This window comes from Diceros bicornis, chromosome 14, assembly GCF_020826845.1.
Source record: "Diceros bicornis minor isolate mBicDic1 chromosome 14, mDicBic1.mat.cur, whole genome shotgun sequence".
Taxonomy (NCBI): domain Eukaryota; kingdom Metazoa; phylum Chordata; class Mammalia; order Perissodactyla; family Rhinocerotidae; genus Diceros; species Diceros bicornis.
The window spans coordinates 23,802,803-23,815,545 of NC_080753.1; the positions used below are offsets into that span (position 1 = coordinate 23,802,803).

Sequence of the window (12,743 nt, forward strand, 5' to 3'; positions counted from 1 at the left end):
GGCATAGGGAAGGATAAGACAGGCCTGAGACAAAGACTCAATCTCCAGATCCTCCTCTCTTTTTCCTGCCCCACTTCCCCCCAAGTTTGGCTTCTGGAAAGTTCCAGCAGTTGGGTGATTTGTGGGGAGCGTGGCTGATTTCAGTTCTGCTGCTTTCTCAACACGTCCTCCTCACCCTCTGCACTTCCCCCCAAGTACACACACTCCTTCCTGGGCCCTGCCCCAGGATAGAGGCCTGGGGGTCCCCACCCTTGAGAAGGGAGTGTTGGGACAAGAACCATGGTGCTGGAGGAAGTGAACTGGCAGACAAGCCTGGTGATGGGCACTGGGGCCTGGGAAGGTGGGGGGCCTGGATTTGAGGTGGGGCTGAGAGAGGTGTCAGGACCCACCTTTGGTTTGACAGCTTGGACCTGCTCCTCTTTTCCTTCCCTCCCCCAACTGTCCGGGGTCCCCTCTGCACAGTTTTCCAACGCCGAGCCCAGCAGTATTATGACACTGCAAATACGGGCATGTGTGCATCCATAATAGCCCTACCACAAGCATCTTGATGCCACCCCGTGCGTGCGCACACACACCTATCCAGGTAGCCCCCTAAGAAGACATGGGGAGGGGTGGCCCCGCAGCAGGAGTCCTCTCCATCCCAGGAGGAACCTACTAGCTGCTGAAAAGACTCTGGCAGGAACTCGGCTTTCAAACCCATGAAGGAAGTGGGGCAAGGAGCTGTGATTTTGGGAGAAAACAGGCGAGACCTGGTTTGAAAGAAACTCCCGGAGAACACCAAGACCACGCGTGGAAGAGGGGACAGGAGGAGCAGAGGACTGAAGGCCCTGCTGTAAACCCGGAGGCTGGCCAGTGCCCGGGGCACAAGCCCACGCACGCCCACTCAGGCCCTCACAGAAAGCACCCTGACAGGAGCCCCCACCGTCCAGCGGGCGCCTCCTGCCCCAGCCCCCAGAGCAGAGCCATCTTTCTGCACTAATGCCCCTGCCCTCCCTCACCTTGGTGACACACACAGGGCCCCGTGAATAGAGGACGTTTAATATTTCTGTGCTGGTCAAACGGAACACAGGTGGGGGGTACACAGGGGAGGGGCGGAGGGCCCCCCGCCTCTGGGGAAGGGTGGCTTGTGAAGGGGTGTATGTGGGGTTGGTTGGGAAATAGTCCAAGGAGTCTTCTCAGCAAAGGGGCCTGGGGCGTCATGAGCATCCAACACACCCAGTCCCTTGGCCTTGAGTTGGGGTCCCCCATAGGGGGTCTGTGGAGAGTCTCACTTTTTCTCCAGCTCCTCTGCTGGAATCCACACTCCCAGCGTGATGGGGGACTTGGTCCTAGAGAGGGGTCCGAGAGCCCCCAGGAAGCAGCCCAGGGTGGGGACGAGGGCTCCCACGGCCCCTGCCCGCGGGGTGTCGAGGGCTGCCCGCCTCCTCCCCTCTGCCCTCTTTCCTTCCCCCAGGCTGGGCAGGAGCAGAGGGGGGTAAGCAGGGCCCCCAGCCTCTCCTGAGTCCCAGGGTCCTCAGGGTAGGGTGGAGAAAGGGTGGAGAGAGAGGGTCTCGGCCACCAACAAACACTGTAAACTTTGGTTTAAAACAATAACTTAAGTGGAGGGAGGGCTTCCAGCCTGGGGCTGGGGTGGGAGTGGGGGCTGCGGGAGGCGACAAAGGAAAAAGCCAACAAAAAGTTTTGGTTTCTGCTTCCGGCATAAGAAAGGTCTTTGGTCATCCGTTTAACTGGGGGGAAAGGGACCGGGTGCTGAGGGAGGGTGAGGGAGGACTGCAAGGGGGACCTGTAGGCTTGGGGCAGGGCTGACCTGTTGGGTCACAGCAGCCACCATATTAATCTCACCTGCCCCTCAGCCTGGTTTCAGCCTGGCCTTGCCCCATGACAGACACAGGGTGCTGCAGCTGGGCGCCACCTCTAGCCCCAGCTCCAGCCTCAAGGGTACCTTGGCTCCCATCAGCTCCACCTCCAGAAGCCCACCTGGCACAGACCTCTCTGTGGAGGGCTGGCACTGGGCCTCTTCCTGTGCCCCCTGGAGTGGGGGCAGCCGGAGAAGCACCCAGCACAGAGGGTGGAGGCCCACTTCAGCGATGGGGGGAGGGGCTGGAGCCTGGCTGTCCTGCTCCCACGGACCCCCCACAGGGACAACCTGTCCCACCTCAGCTGTGGCTTCTGAGTGGGCACAGCTGAAGGGGCTGGTTTCTCCAGGGGGTGGTCTGAAACTTCAGTCCCCCCATCTAGGCGGGGGCGGGGGCCGGAGTTAGAGGTGGAGAGTTATTTCTTCACAGTACGGAAAAGACGGTGAATGGGAGCACAAATGAGGGAAGGGGGGGCCTCTGGCCAAAAATCACTGCCGGAGCCAGGTGCGAGAGGCCCTGGGTCTGAGAGGTGGCTTTGCCCCGCCTGCGGGTCTCCATGGCGCTGAGGGGCCCCGAGGGGACAGCTGGTGGGGGAGGAGGGCCCTGCTGCTGCTGGTGGTTGGGGGGGAGACGGTATTCAGATGTCGGGAAGGGTCTGAGGAGGGGTCTGGGCCCTCCGTGTCCTCTGCTGGTCCCAGACCAGGGGTTCTGTGTCCTCTCGGGGGCGGGACCATCCCTGCCCCCGAGCGTCTGTCAGTCAGGTCAGAGCGGGCGTTGCTGGCCCGGCCCCCATCTGAGTCCTGGAAGTGCCTTGAGGTTTGGGCGGGGCTGTGGAGTGGGGGTAGGTGGGGCCTGGCTTCCGGAAGGGAGGGGTCTCACCCCTGCCCTGCCTGCCCCTGGAGGCCCTTAGGACAGCTCCTCTCCCGGCAGCTCCTCCTCCAGGTCCCTGTCTTCCGGAGGCCCCGAGGTGCCGGGGTTGGGGGGCCCCAGGGCCGGGCCCGGCCGCCTGTCGTCCTCCGCCTCCGCCGGCTCCTCTTTCACCTGCACCTGGTGGCTGCGACGGGAGGGGGCGCGTGGGCACCCTGGGGGCTTTCCTCTGCCCTCTAAATGCATCCACAATTTGGGGGCCCAGTGGGGTGTCCACAGCTCGCCTTCCCAGGATCCCACCATCCCTGAGCATGCGGTCCATGCTGTGTGCTCACCTGTATTGGGGTGGGGACAGCCGAGGGGGGCTGCTGCTGCCGTTGCTGGGCAGCGGCTCCACGGGGGCGCCCACGTCGTCATGGCTGAGGGGCAGGAGGCTGCTGGCAGAACCAGGGTTCAGCATGCCAGGGCTGTTGAGGAGGGGGAAGCTGCTCTCGGCCAGGGCAGCCTGGAGGGCACAGGGTTGGCGCCTGTCAGTGGGCTCCACCCAGTCAGGTGCGTCCCCACCACCTAGAGAGCCTCCTGTGTGTCTGTGTGCTGGCCCAGCTGGCAGGTCTCTCTTAGCACCACCCCCAGCCCAGGCTCAGCCTTTTGAACACAGCACCCTCCCCAGGCCAGAGCTCTGACTCTGACCTGCTTTCTTGGGAACCCGCGCCTGACTTACCCCCTTGCCCAGGAGGCAGAAGACCTCCAGACTGACAAACCAGGGAAGGGGACCCCATTGGTTATGCCAGCCTGTCTTCTCTCTGCCCCACCCTGCCCTGCCCAAACCCAGCTTTGAAACCAGAGGTGGGGGCTGGGCCCTGAGGCAGGGTGCAGCAGAGGGTTGGGGTTTTGGTCACACAGAGTGGTCTCCACCCTCCTTCCCACTCCCCCACCCCCTCTGGCAGGTGGGCCCATGGAGGGGGGCAGTGGGGGAGTCTCTTCTAGAGGCCAGTGTGTGCAGGAGGGCAATTGAGGGGGCAGGAGGTAGAGGGGAGCAGGTGGGCTGTGCGTGGGGCCCCGTCACCTGGTAGCTGGCGTTAAGTGCTCCATAACTGAGGCCCGAGATCATGTTCTTCACCAGGGTGGGGCTCCTGGAGGAGAGGAGGCAGTGTTGGGTTCACTCACTCACATACTCCTCCTCCTCACCTTGACCCTGACTGAGGGCCTGCTCCGTGCCAGGAACTGGCCCGTTCATTATCCTGGGAGCCAGCGCAGGGTTGGCCCCGTCTGCTGGGCCTGTGCACCCCATCTTAGTCCTCACGCTGACCTGGCACAGCAGGTACCGACAGCCCCTTCCAAGGGGAGGTGCGGGGCTCTCAGGGACTCTGGAACATGCCCAACCTCTCAGAGCTGGTAGTGGGAACAGGGACCCTCCCATGCCTGCCTTCACATCATGCTGCTCCCACACTTCTTCTCTCCAGTCTAGACTTTCCAGCGTTCAGCAAGGTCCGAGCTAGAGCCTCTATAGTCCAGTATCTGTAAAATCCACACCTGGCCATCCTGAATTTCGGGACATCTAATAAGCCATGTGCTCAGCCTGTCCCCACATGCTCCATCCCAGAGGCTTTTCTGCACAAGAAGGTATTGAGGGGTTGGGTCAGGAAAAGCAATGGCTCAAGGCTGTCCCTCTTCCACAGTGATGACTGTCAGTTTACAGAGCGTCTCAGAGAGGTTAAGGAATTAACCCAAGGTCACACAGCTGGTGAGAAGTAGAAGTGTAACCTGAACCCAGGTCTTCTGATTCCACCTTCATAAAGAGACATGAAGTTACCTAGTGTTGTGACTGGCATGTGGGGACACTCAGAGTGGGTGGCTTTTCCTCCCTTTCCCAGGCACCAACCCTGCCCCAGCCCTCACAATTTCCCAGGGGAGGGGAAGCTCTTGTCGGGGGGAAAGGGAATCTTTGAGGGGAAAAGGCACCCACAGAGATATCCATCTAGCTTGCTTCAGACCTCTCTCCCCCTCCCCAGAGGCCTCTGGCCCAAGAGGCACAGGCCAGAGGGTTGCCTGTGTGGAGGATACTTGGGGTGGGGAGAAGGCCCCTGGACTAGAAGGAAAGCCAAAAGAGGAGGTTTTGATCCTCCTCCAACCCAGGTTCCTCAGTTTCCACTGAAAATGCTGTATGGCAGAGCAGAACACAAAAGATGGGAGGTCAGAGACCCAGCTCTGCACGAATTTGCTGTGTGACCACCCTTGCCCTCTCTGGGCCTCCTCTCCCGGTAAAATGAAGAGGTGGGGCCTGGGGATCTCAGAGGCTGGCTCATCCTGTGATAAGATGGGGGCGAGTGGCTCTGGGGATGGCAGCCCTCTCACCAACGGCCACATTGGCTGGCATCTGCCCCTGTCCCAGCTCCAGCTATGGCTACTTTGGGTTCTGTCTCCCTCTGGTGCCAGGTCCCCCTCAGCTCCTTCCCTCAGTCAGAACAAGACATAAGTGTCTTCTCTCTACTCATCTGTCACTTCCAGGTTCCAGTCTCCCCTGGGCTCCTCCACCCCTTTTCTCCCGGCCCCACCCCAAAGTGGGAAGGACTTGGTGTGTGGGGGTGCCCCGGCCCACACTACGGGCGGCTGCCCCTGCCCAGGTCTGGGGCCACATACCCGGTCATCTTTGGCGGTCTCCGCTTCTGATACTCCCGCTCGTCCACGGTCCACACGGCGCCCTTGACGTTCTCCACGCGCACAAAGCACTTGTGCAGGCTGAGGTTGTGTCGCACGGCGTTCTGGGGGCGCAGTGACGAGGGGCAGATGCTCAGAGGCGGCTTGCTCGGCCCTCCTCTGCCCGGGTGAGCACATACAGGAAAGTCCTCGTGTCCCGTGTCCTCCCCCCTCCCCCCGGAAGGTCTCATCTTCCCGGCGCAGGGACGAGCAGGGAGGAGACGCAGCAGGAGGGGAAGGACGGCCCCCGCCCACCCTTGGAGCCAGGGGCTCCCAGCGTCTTCACCAGCAACAGCCCATTTACCTCTGCTCCCCTTCTCCCTGCCACACTGTGGAAAACTCTTGTCTACCAACTAAACAGTATCTGTAATAATTTGCTTTCCCACCATCATTAATCTGACACAGGTAGCTGTTACCCGGGCCTTCTGATCGGCACATCACACTGGGGCCCTGGCACCTCAGGAAGCCTGGGACTCCTATCTCAGGTGCACGTAGAATTTCCATTAAATAACGCGGGAACCCTCACCGCGACCTTCCTCGACCCCTAGGAGTGTGGGAGCTGTGACTATGAGCTGTGGCTCAGAACAGACAGCTTATTGAGAGCATGAGGTATACAATAGAGGCCTAATACATACTTGTTGAAATAAATAAACTGGGAGAGAGGAGAGTGTGGGTTTAGCAGCTGTAAGGCAGGAAGAGGAGAGAAAAGAGGAAAAGTCACCTGGTTGCTCCCACCTCCTCCTGGCAGGATAGCTTCAGGAATTGAGGTCATCTGGTTTGTAGGACACTCTAGTGAGGGTGGGGGTGCTTGGCCCAATTCCCCCCCCCGGGAGCCTGGCCCAGGGCCCCAATCCACCCACTACCCTCTCTCCAGGTCCCTCAGTCCTGCCCCTGCACTCTCCTCTCTCAGCCTCCCCCTCGTCCCCATCCTTGTCTCCTCGTTACATTTCTAAACGGGGAGAAAGCAGGCAGGGCGGCAGCTCGTGCCCCTGGAGATCCCCTCTCCCTCTCTCCCTTCCAACTCTTGCCACTTGCAACTGGCCCGATTTCATTACCAATTTTAATTTGCCTCTAATTAAATCCTGTGTATTTTTCCGACTCGCTCGCTAATCCACGAGGGAGGCGGGCGGCTGGAGTGGAATCTCTTGGAGCGATAATTACAAAGGGCCTAATCACGCCGGGGCTCCTGCCTTGGAATAAATTTGCCCGCATTACGGGGCTCCGATCCTCCGCTTTGCAAATGAGAATGACCCCAATTTCCGAGGATGGCCTCATCGGGGCTTTTTTCCCTCATTTCGAAGCCTGATTCGTGATGAGAGACTAATTCGTTACGCTGAAACATTAACGGCAATTTAAGGGGTCTGGCGGGGGCTGCGTAAACAAAAGGACGGGCCCACAACATCGGCCCTGCGAGGGAGGGACACGGCGGAGGGTCGGCGAGGACCGTCAGCTTGGCAGATGGCAGCAGGGTCCCCGGGTGAACAGCAGCTGGCCCGGCCCACGCCGGCTCCCGACCTCTCTGCCCTGGTCTGAAGTGGACAGCATCTCAGGGTGGGGGCCAGAAAGGGTGAAGGATGAGGGAGAGAAGGAAGCTGACATAGCTGAGGAGAAGAGAAGGGACCTCCAAGGGCAGATAAATGGGTGGCAAGTTGAGGTGGAAGGGAAAGAGAGCTGGGTGTGGACCAGGTGCATTTCCCAAGTCACATCAATGAAGCTTGGCTGCCAAACTCCTGAAGGTCAGTGGACCTCAAGCTGAGACAGATTCTGCTGTGACAGGGGGCGGGCACAGGCAAGGCCCCAAGTGCTGGAAGCAGCATTCAGCCGGCTTCCTGTTGGGACTTGGACCAGGTGAGGGGAGATGGAAGAGGAGCAGGGAGGGAGAGATGCACCACTCAGATGACCAAGCCTGGGCAGCCAGTGGAAGGTGGTGTGGAAGGGAAAGGGGGCTGGGCTATGGGAGGGGTGGCTTCATGGTGGTCACTGAGAGGTTTAAGGAAGTCACCCAAACCAGCTCCCCTGACCTTAAGGAAGGAGAGAAATTGCAGTGGGGTGTACAGTTAAGAGAGAACAGGACAGCAGGGTAGGTGGGTGAGTGGTCCTGCCCCCAAGGAGGAGGTTGTCTTACGGAAGTCAGGCTCTATACTGTCACCCCTAAAGGCAGAGGATGAAGCTGCAGTGTTAACGTAAACATCAGATACTGGTTGTGATGACCCCTAACGTTTGTATGGGACTCTATCATTTATAAAACCTGGTATCCAAACTGGCCTGGAGGCTGGAGACTGGACCAGGTGGTCCCAAGAAGGCCCTGCAGGCGCAGAGAGAGGGCAGGACTGTGGTTGGCAGGAAATGACATCACTCACAGCCAATCAGAGCAGCTGTCTCAGCCTCGCAGCCTCTCCCTCAGCTTTGGGAATTGGGCATGGGGATACGGACGGTCATAGAGCAGTCCCACCTGCTGCATTCAGCACATTCCCGGGGCAGAGAAGGCTAGGCTCTGTGCAGACCCCACCCAGTCCCAGGCACTGGTGGGGAGGGGGCCTCAGTGACACTTGTTGAAACCCCGTGGGAGGAGGGGAAGTAGCCTGTTTAACTGCAGTTTCTGCACTTGCCAGTAGGGGGACTCAAGAGCCAGAAATCCAATTAAGGTTCTGAGACAGGGACGCCTTCCCTGATGTCTAACTTTCCCCACAGGGCGCCAACACTCCCTTCTCCTTCCCCCACCCTCTCCCAATTTAGATATTGCTTTCCCACCCTGCTACACAGACCCTAATATTCTTATCCATCACAGACAGAGACAGACAGACAGACAGACAGAAACAGACACACACACCCATCTTGGCTACCGAGAAACAAATGGCTTAGCGCCCCAGCCCGCATCTCCGTGTCCCATTTTTCTAGGGTCCCTCTCTTGCCTGCCACCGGTCCCCCAGGAAAACTCATATGGCTGAAGATGTTGAAATGACTAATTAGATGAAGACAATTATCTTCCTGCCACCGATGGCAGAGCCAGAGAGTGTGTGTGAGTGCCTATGTTTGTGACCCAGTGTCTAGCCCAAGCGCCTTGGTCCATGCATGTATCTGGGCCTGCACACCCCCTACTCCCACCCCAGGCTTCAGAACATGCACCTTTAGCCAAGGTACCTGGACCCTTAGGGTCTCTTTTGAATGGAACCCAGGCCTCCCCACCAGGCTCGGGCATTACCGACTCCTGGATGCCCTACTTCATGGGGCTGGAGTCTTTGGGGCCCATGCGGAGCACTTCTGAGAACAAGAGGGCTTTCTCCCAGAAAGAAGGCAGCACAAGGCTGGAGGGAAGGGGTCATTGAAAGGCGGTTAGAGAACATTCCACAGCCCCTGCTGAGGTGGGGTGGAGGGCCCCATGTCCCAGCCTGGGCCCTGGTGGGGCCATTTCTGTAGAACCGCCTCTCGGAGAGGACTAATTATTAGGCAGCCTTGGTTTCAATGGGATGTGGAGATGTCCAAGGGTGACTGGGGCCTTGGGTGAGGAGGAAAGGGCACGCCTCACCTTCCAGGTGGCAGTGTTTCTCCGGAAATAGGCGAACATCCTGGTGAACCAGTTATAGATCTCATTCAGGGTCAGCTGCCTGTCGGGGGTTTCCAGAATGGCCTGTGGGCAAGGAAGAAGCCAAGGGACCCTCAGTCTGGGCCTCGAAGGGTCAGAGGCCTGTGTTCTCTCCCCCAGGATCTCTCCTCTGCCTGGTCCCCACCTCACCCTGAGAGCAGAGGAGACCTGCTCAGAAGCGTGTGGATGAGAGGACTGGTGGGTGCTCGCTGGTCCCTGAGGGGCAGACTGGTTACAGCCCAGCCAGAGGCCAAAGGGTACATGATCCTCAAGGACTATATGCTTGTGCGAGAGGCACATGAATTTCTTCTGGGGGGAAAATGGCTCCAAGTGCCCCTGCCCTAGAGTGGGAACGAAAGCAGTATTCTTGGGAGCGAGATGTCCAGGGGTGGGGCTGATGGAATTTATCCTGTTTCTGGCAAAAGGCACTGTAAGCATGAGACAGGGATGTGTGTGTATGAGAATAGGTGTGAGGCTGTGTCCCTCTGTGTGGGGAGATCAGAGCGAGAGGACATACATGTAAATGTATGTTCATATGTGAGTGACTATTACATGAGGACCAAGGACACGAGGAAGGGAGGAGAGGTGTGTGTGTGTGTGTGTGTGTGTGCGTGCGCACGCGTGCGCACGTGTGTGTGAGAGAAAGGAGGAGGCAGACTAAGAGTGACCATAAGTCTATCAGAAAATAGGCTCGTGGGAAAGCGTGTGTACATGGAAATGAGCAAATGAATGACACAGTGGGTGATGAGTGGCAAAAAATAGTGTGTGTCCCCCAGAGACCCGTCTGTGCTACAAGCTGCAGCCTGTGAGAGAGACTGTGCGGCTGAGAAGGAAAGGACGTGTGAGGGGAGAGGACAGACGTGAGAGGGCAAGCCATCTCCTCTGGCCCCGGGACCCTCGGGAGACTAGGACCCTGAAGCCAGGGCGCATGAGGGCTGGGGAGGCAGCCTGTGGCCATCCGCACCCCTGCGTCCACCTGCATGCTCACCTGGCGGATGAGGGAGGCGTAGGTGAAGGGCGGCCTGACGTCGGCGTTCTTGTAGAACTCGTGATTCTGGGCCAGCTCTGGGGGAGACAGGCAAAGAATGAAGGAGCCGGATGGGGGGCGGAGCTTGGGGGAAGAAAACGCTCCTCCCCTTGGCCCTTACCTGAGGAGATGGGGGAGCAGAACTTGTCGCTGCTCCTCCGGCGGGCGGGGCCCCCGCTGTGCAGGGAGGCAGAGCTGAGGCCAGGGGGCCGTAGAGGGGTGACAGGGGCGGCAGCCGAGGTGGGGGGGTGCACAAGACCATCTGGGAACGAGTCTGCTGCGGAGATGGTCACCTTGGAGAATGAGGAGGAGCCGGGGACCGGGTTCAGCTGTGAGCAACGGGGAGGGGGCTGAGACCAGCACTGGAGGGTGGGGGTCCCCAGGCTCCAGGGGGCTGGAGAGGGGTTTGGGGAGGGCCAAAGGCAAGGGAGAGTCACTCACTGGCTGGCTGAAGGGCTTGGGCTCCGAAGGCCGCATGTGCAGGTGGGCCATCATGGCCTGCAGCCGCTCGCTCTCCTTGGCGAGCTGTGGAGAGGCAGGAGGTGAGCAGGGGCTTCACCCCTGCCTCAGAGGCAGCCGGGACCTCTTCCTCCTCCACATCCCAGCTCTCCCCACCAGACTCCCCAGAAAGCCCCCATTCCCACCACCACTTGCCTCCCTTCCTCGGCACGCCGGCTCCCTCTCTCTGTCCCCTGCTCCTGGAAGCCCTCGGCTCTTCTCTGCCCCTCTGGCCCCTTGTACCCTCAACCCTCAAGGCCAGGACCAGGGGGCAGCCTACCCCGTGAAGCCGTCCCTGCTTCTCCTCCAGACTGAGTGTCCCAGGCTCAAGTTCATCACAGCAGCTACAAGTCAGGGCCTCCTTCCTAACAACACACGCCTTTTCTCCCCAGCAAGGGCAGAGGCTGTGGCAGACCACCACCCAAGTTCAGTGGCACTTGTGCCTGAAAGGGTCCTCACACACTGAATGGAGTGCAGGACTGGATGAATGATTCATTCACCCCCATTCATCAATTCAATAGACCGTTCACATCTACCCTCTCACAGCAGGTGCCGGAGGGAAACGGGTAAGTATTGATTGGCTGCCTGACAGCCTGTCCTGAGTAGCCTCCTGAGTATGTCGTGCTATAGAGCTCAGACTCGGAGGAGGCCAGACTGCCTAGGTTCTTCTAATCCCAGCCCTGCCACCCACTAGCTGAGTGATCGGAGGCCAGTTCCTTGACCTCTCTGTGCCTGTGTTCTCTATCTACAGAATGTGGATAATACTAGTATCCACCATATAGGGTTAAGAGGATTCCTTGACTTACAGAGGTCAAGTATTTAGTACAGCACAAAGTGCTCAATGTTAGCTGTTAATATTATTTTCGTTGTTTTTATTAGTATGAGTCTCTTCCGGACCTCCCAGCAGAGACGCCCCCTCACAATCTCAGTCTCCCTCAGAATCCAGCTGCCCATACCTCATGACCATGGTAATTAGGACCTAGAAAGCATAAGACGACCCTTCCATGAGACCTCCTGACCCCTCCTGGAAAATCAGCGCTGTAGGTGGGGCCAGTGCCTGCCGCCCCGCCCCCACGGCGCGGCCCACACCTGGATCTCCAGCTGCTGCACCACCTGCATCTGCACGCGGCACTGGGCCGTGCTGCGGTCGTCCAGGGCGTGCTCCGTGTGGAGGTGTCTTCAAGGCGGGAGGGGTGGAGAGGAGAAGGTAAGGCCTGGTTTTCCTGCTGTCCCCACCCTCCCGTCCCCTCCTCTAATCCAGCCCTCCGCCTAGAAAGCAGACAGACCAAGAGATACAAAGAAGGGAAAGAGGTGGGAAAAAAACGGGGCAAGCCGCCTTCTCGCCTTCTCTTCAGTCTCCTTTGATGTCTTTGCTAAAATCCCAGCTACAGAGAGATCTAATTGCAAGTGAACTAATTAAGCAAACCTCTGACGAAGCGTGAAAACAATTTGTTTGACCCTGATGCTGCCAGGGTCCGGAGACAGCGGAGTTAATCAGTCAGTGACAGAGCCTGGCACCGCCGTGGCAGCTGGCCGCCTCCTGCCCTGCCTGTGGGCCGGCCTCTGGCCGTCACCAAGCCATCACTCTCTGGGGCTGAGTCTGGGAGAAGCTAGGGAGGGCGGAGGGGGAGTCCTCTCCTCCTCACACCCCCACCTGCTGGGCTTCAACAGCCTGGGGACAGGTGGGAAAGCTACAGGCCTGGGAATATAGACTGGGGACAGGGGTGGGAGTGACCGGAGGCAGAGGAGGAACGCGGCCCTCCCTGGGGAGAGGACAGCAGGACAGCTGGTGGCCGAAGGCCCAGAAGGGGCAAGCTGGCGGGGAGGTGCCCTGTGGAAAGGCTGGCAGGGGTAGGCTGGGGAGAAAGGAGAGTGAGGGGGACACCTACTTGATAAACTGGCCCAGGTCTTCACACAGGGTCTCACAGCCTGGCCACTTGCACTCTCCGTGTCCGTAGAGGGGGTGGGAGGCGGGGGTCTCCTCGTGGGAGGAGCTAGGAGGACAGGAGGAGGTGGTGCTCAGGGACCCTGAACATGGCAGCAGCCGGGGGGCCCAGCTCAGCCCCAGCTCCCCTGCTGGTGACGTTTCTGTCCCTAATACAGGTTTCCCAGAGGCCAAGCACAGTTCTCTGTGCCCTGGGAAAGCGGTAAACTTTCCGGGTCCCGGGGCTCCGGCCCCTCTCCCAGCCCCCACCACGGGTGTCCTCCCTAGGGG

At 59.4% G+C, this 12,743-nt stretch overlaps 1 protein-coding gene across 7 annotated transcripts in view; it reads right to left on the reverse strand.

Moving 5' to 3' along the window:
- Positions 1-1,707: 1,707 nt before the first annotated feature.
- FOXP4 (forkhead box P4) overlaps positions 1,708-12,743 on the reverse strand; it is a 50,819-nt gene continuing 39,783 nt past the window's right edge. For 5 of the 7 annotated variants that reach the window (XM_058554420.1, XM_058554416.1, XM_058554414.1 and 2 more), the window contains exons 8-17: positions 12,418-12,522; positions 11,618-11,705; positions 10,472-10,555; positions 10,152-10,359; positions 9,992-10,068; positions 8,947-9,048; positions 5,364-5,485; positions 3,790-3,856; positions 3,059-3,228; positions 1,708-2,910 (exon numbers count right to left, since the gene is read on the reverse strand). In XM_058554420.1, the coding sequence (XP_058410403.1) occupies positions 2,763-2,910; positions 3,059-3,228; positions 3,790-3,856; positions 5,364-5,485; positions 8,947-9,048; positions 9,992-10,068; positions 10,152-10,359; positions 10,472-10,555; positions 11,618-11,705; positions 12,418-12,522 (1,171 nt within the window). In that variant the 3' untranslated portion in view covers positions 1,708-2,762. The remainder of the gene's footprint in view (positions 2,911-3,058; positions 3,229-3,789; positions 3,857-5,363; positions 5,486-8,946; positions 9,049-9,991; positions 10,069-10,151; positions 10,360-10,471; positions 10,556-11,617; positions 11,706-12,417; positions 12,523-12,743) is intronic. The other 2 variants (XM_058554419.1, XM_058554417.1) reach the window with 1 other exon arrangement.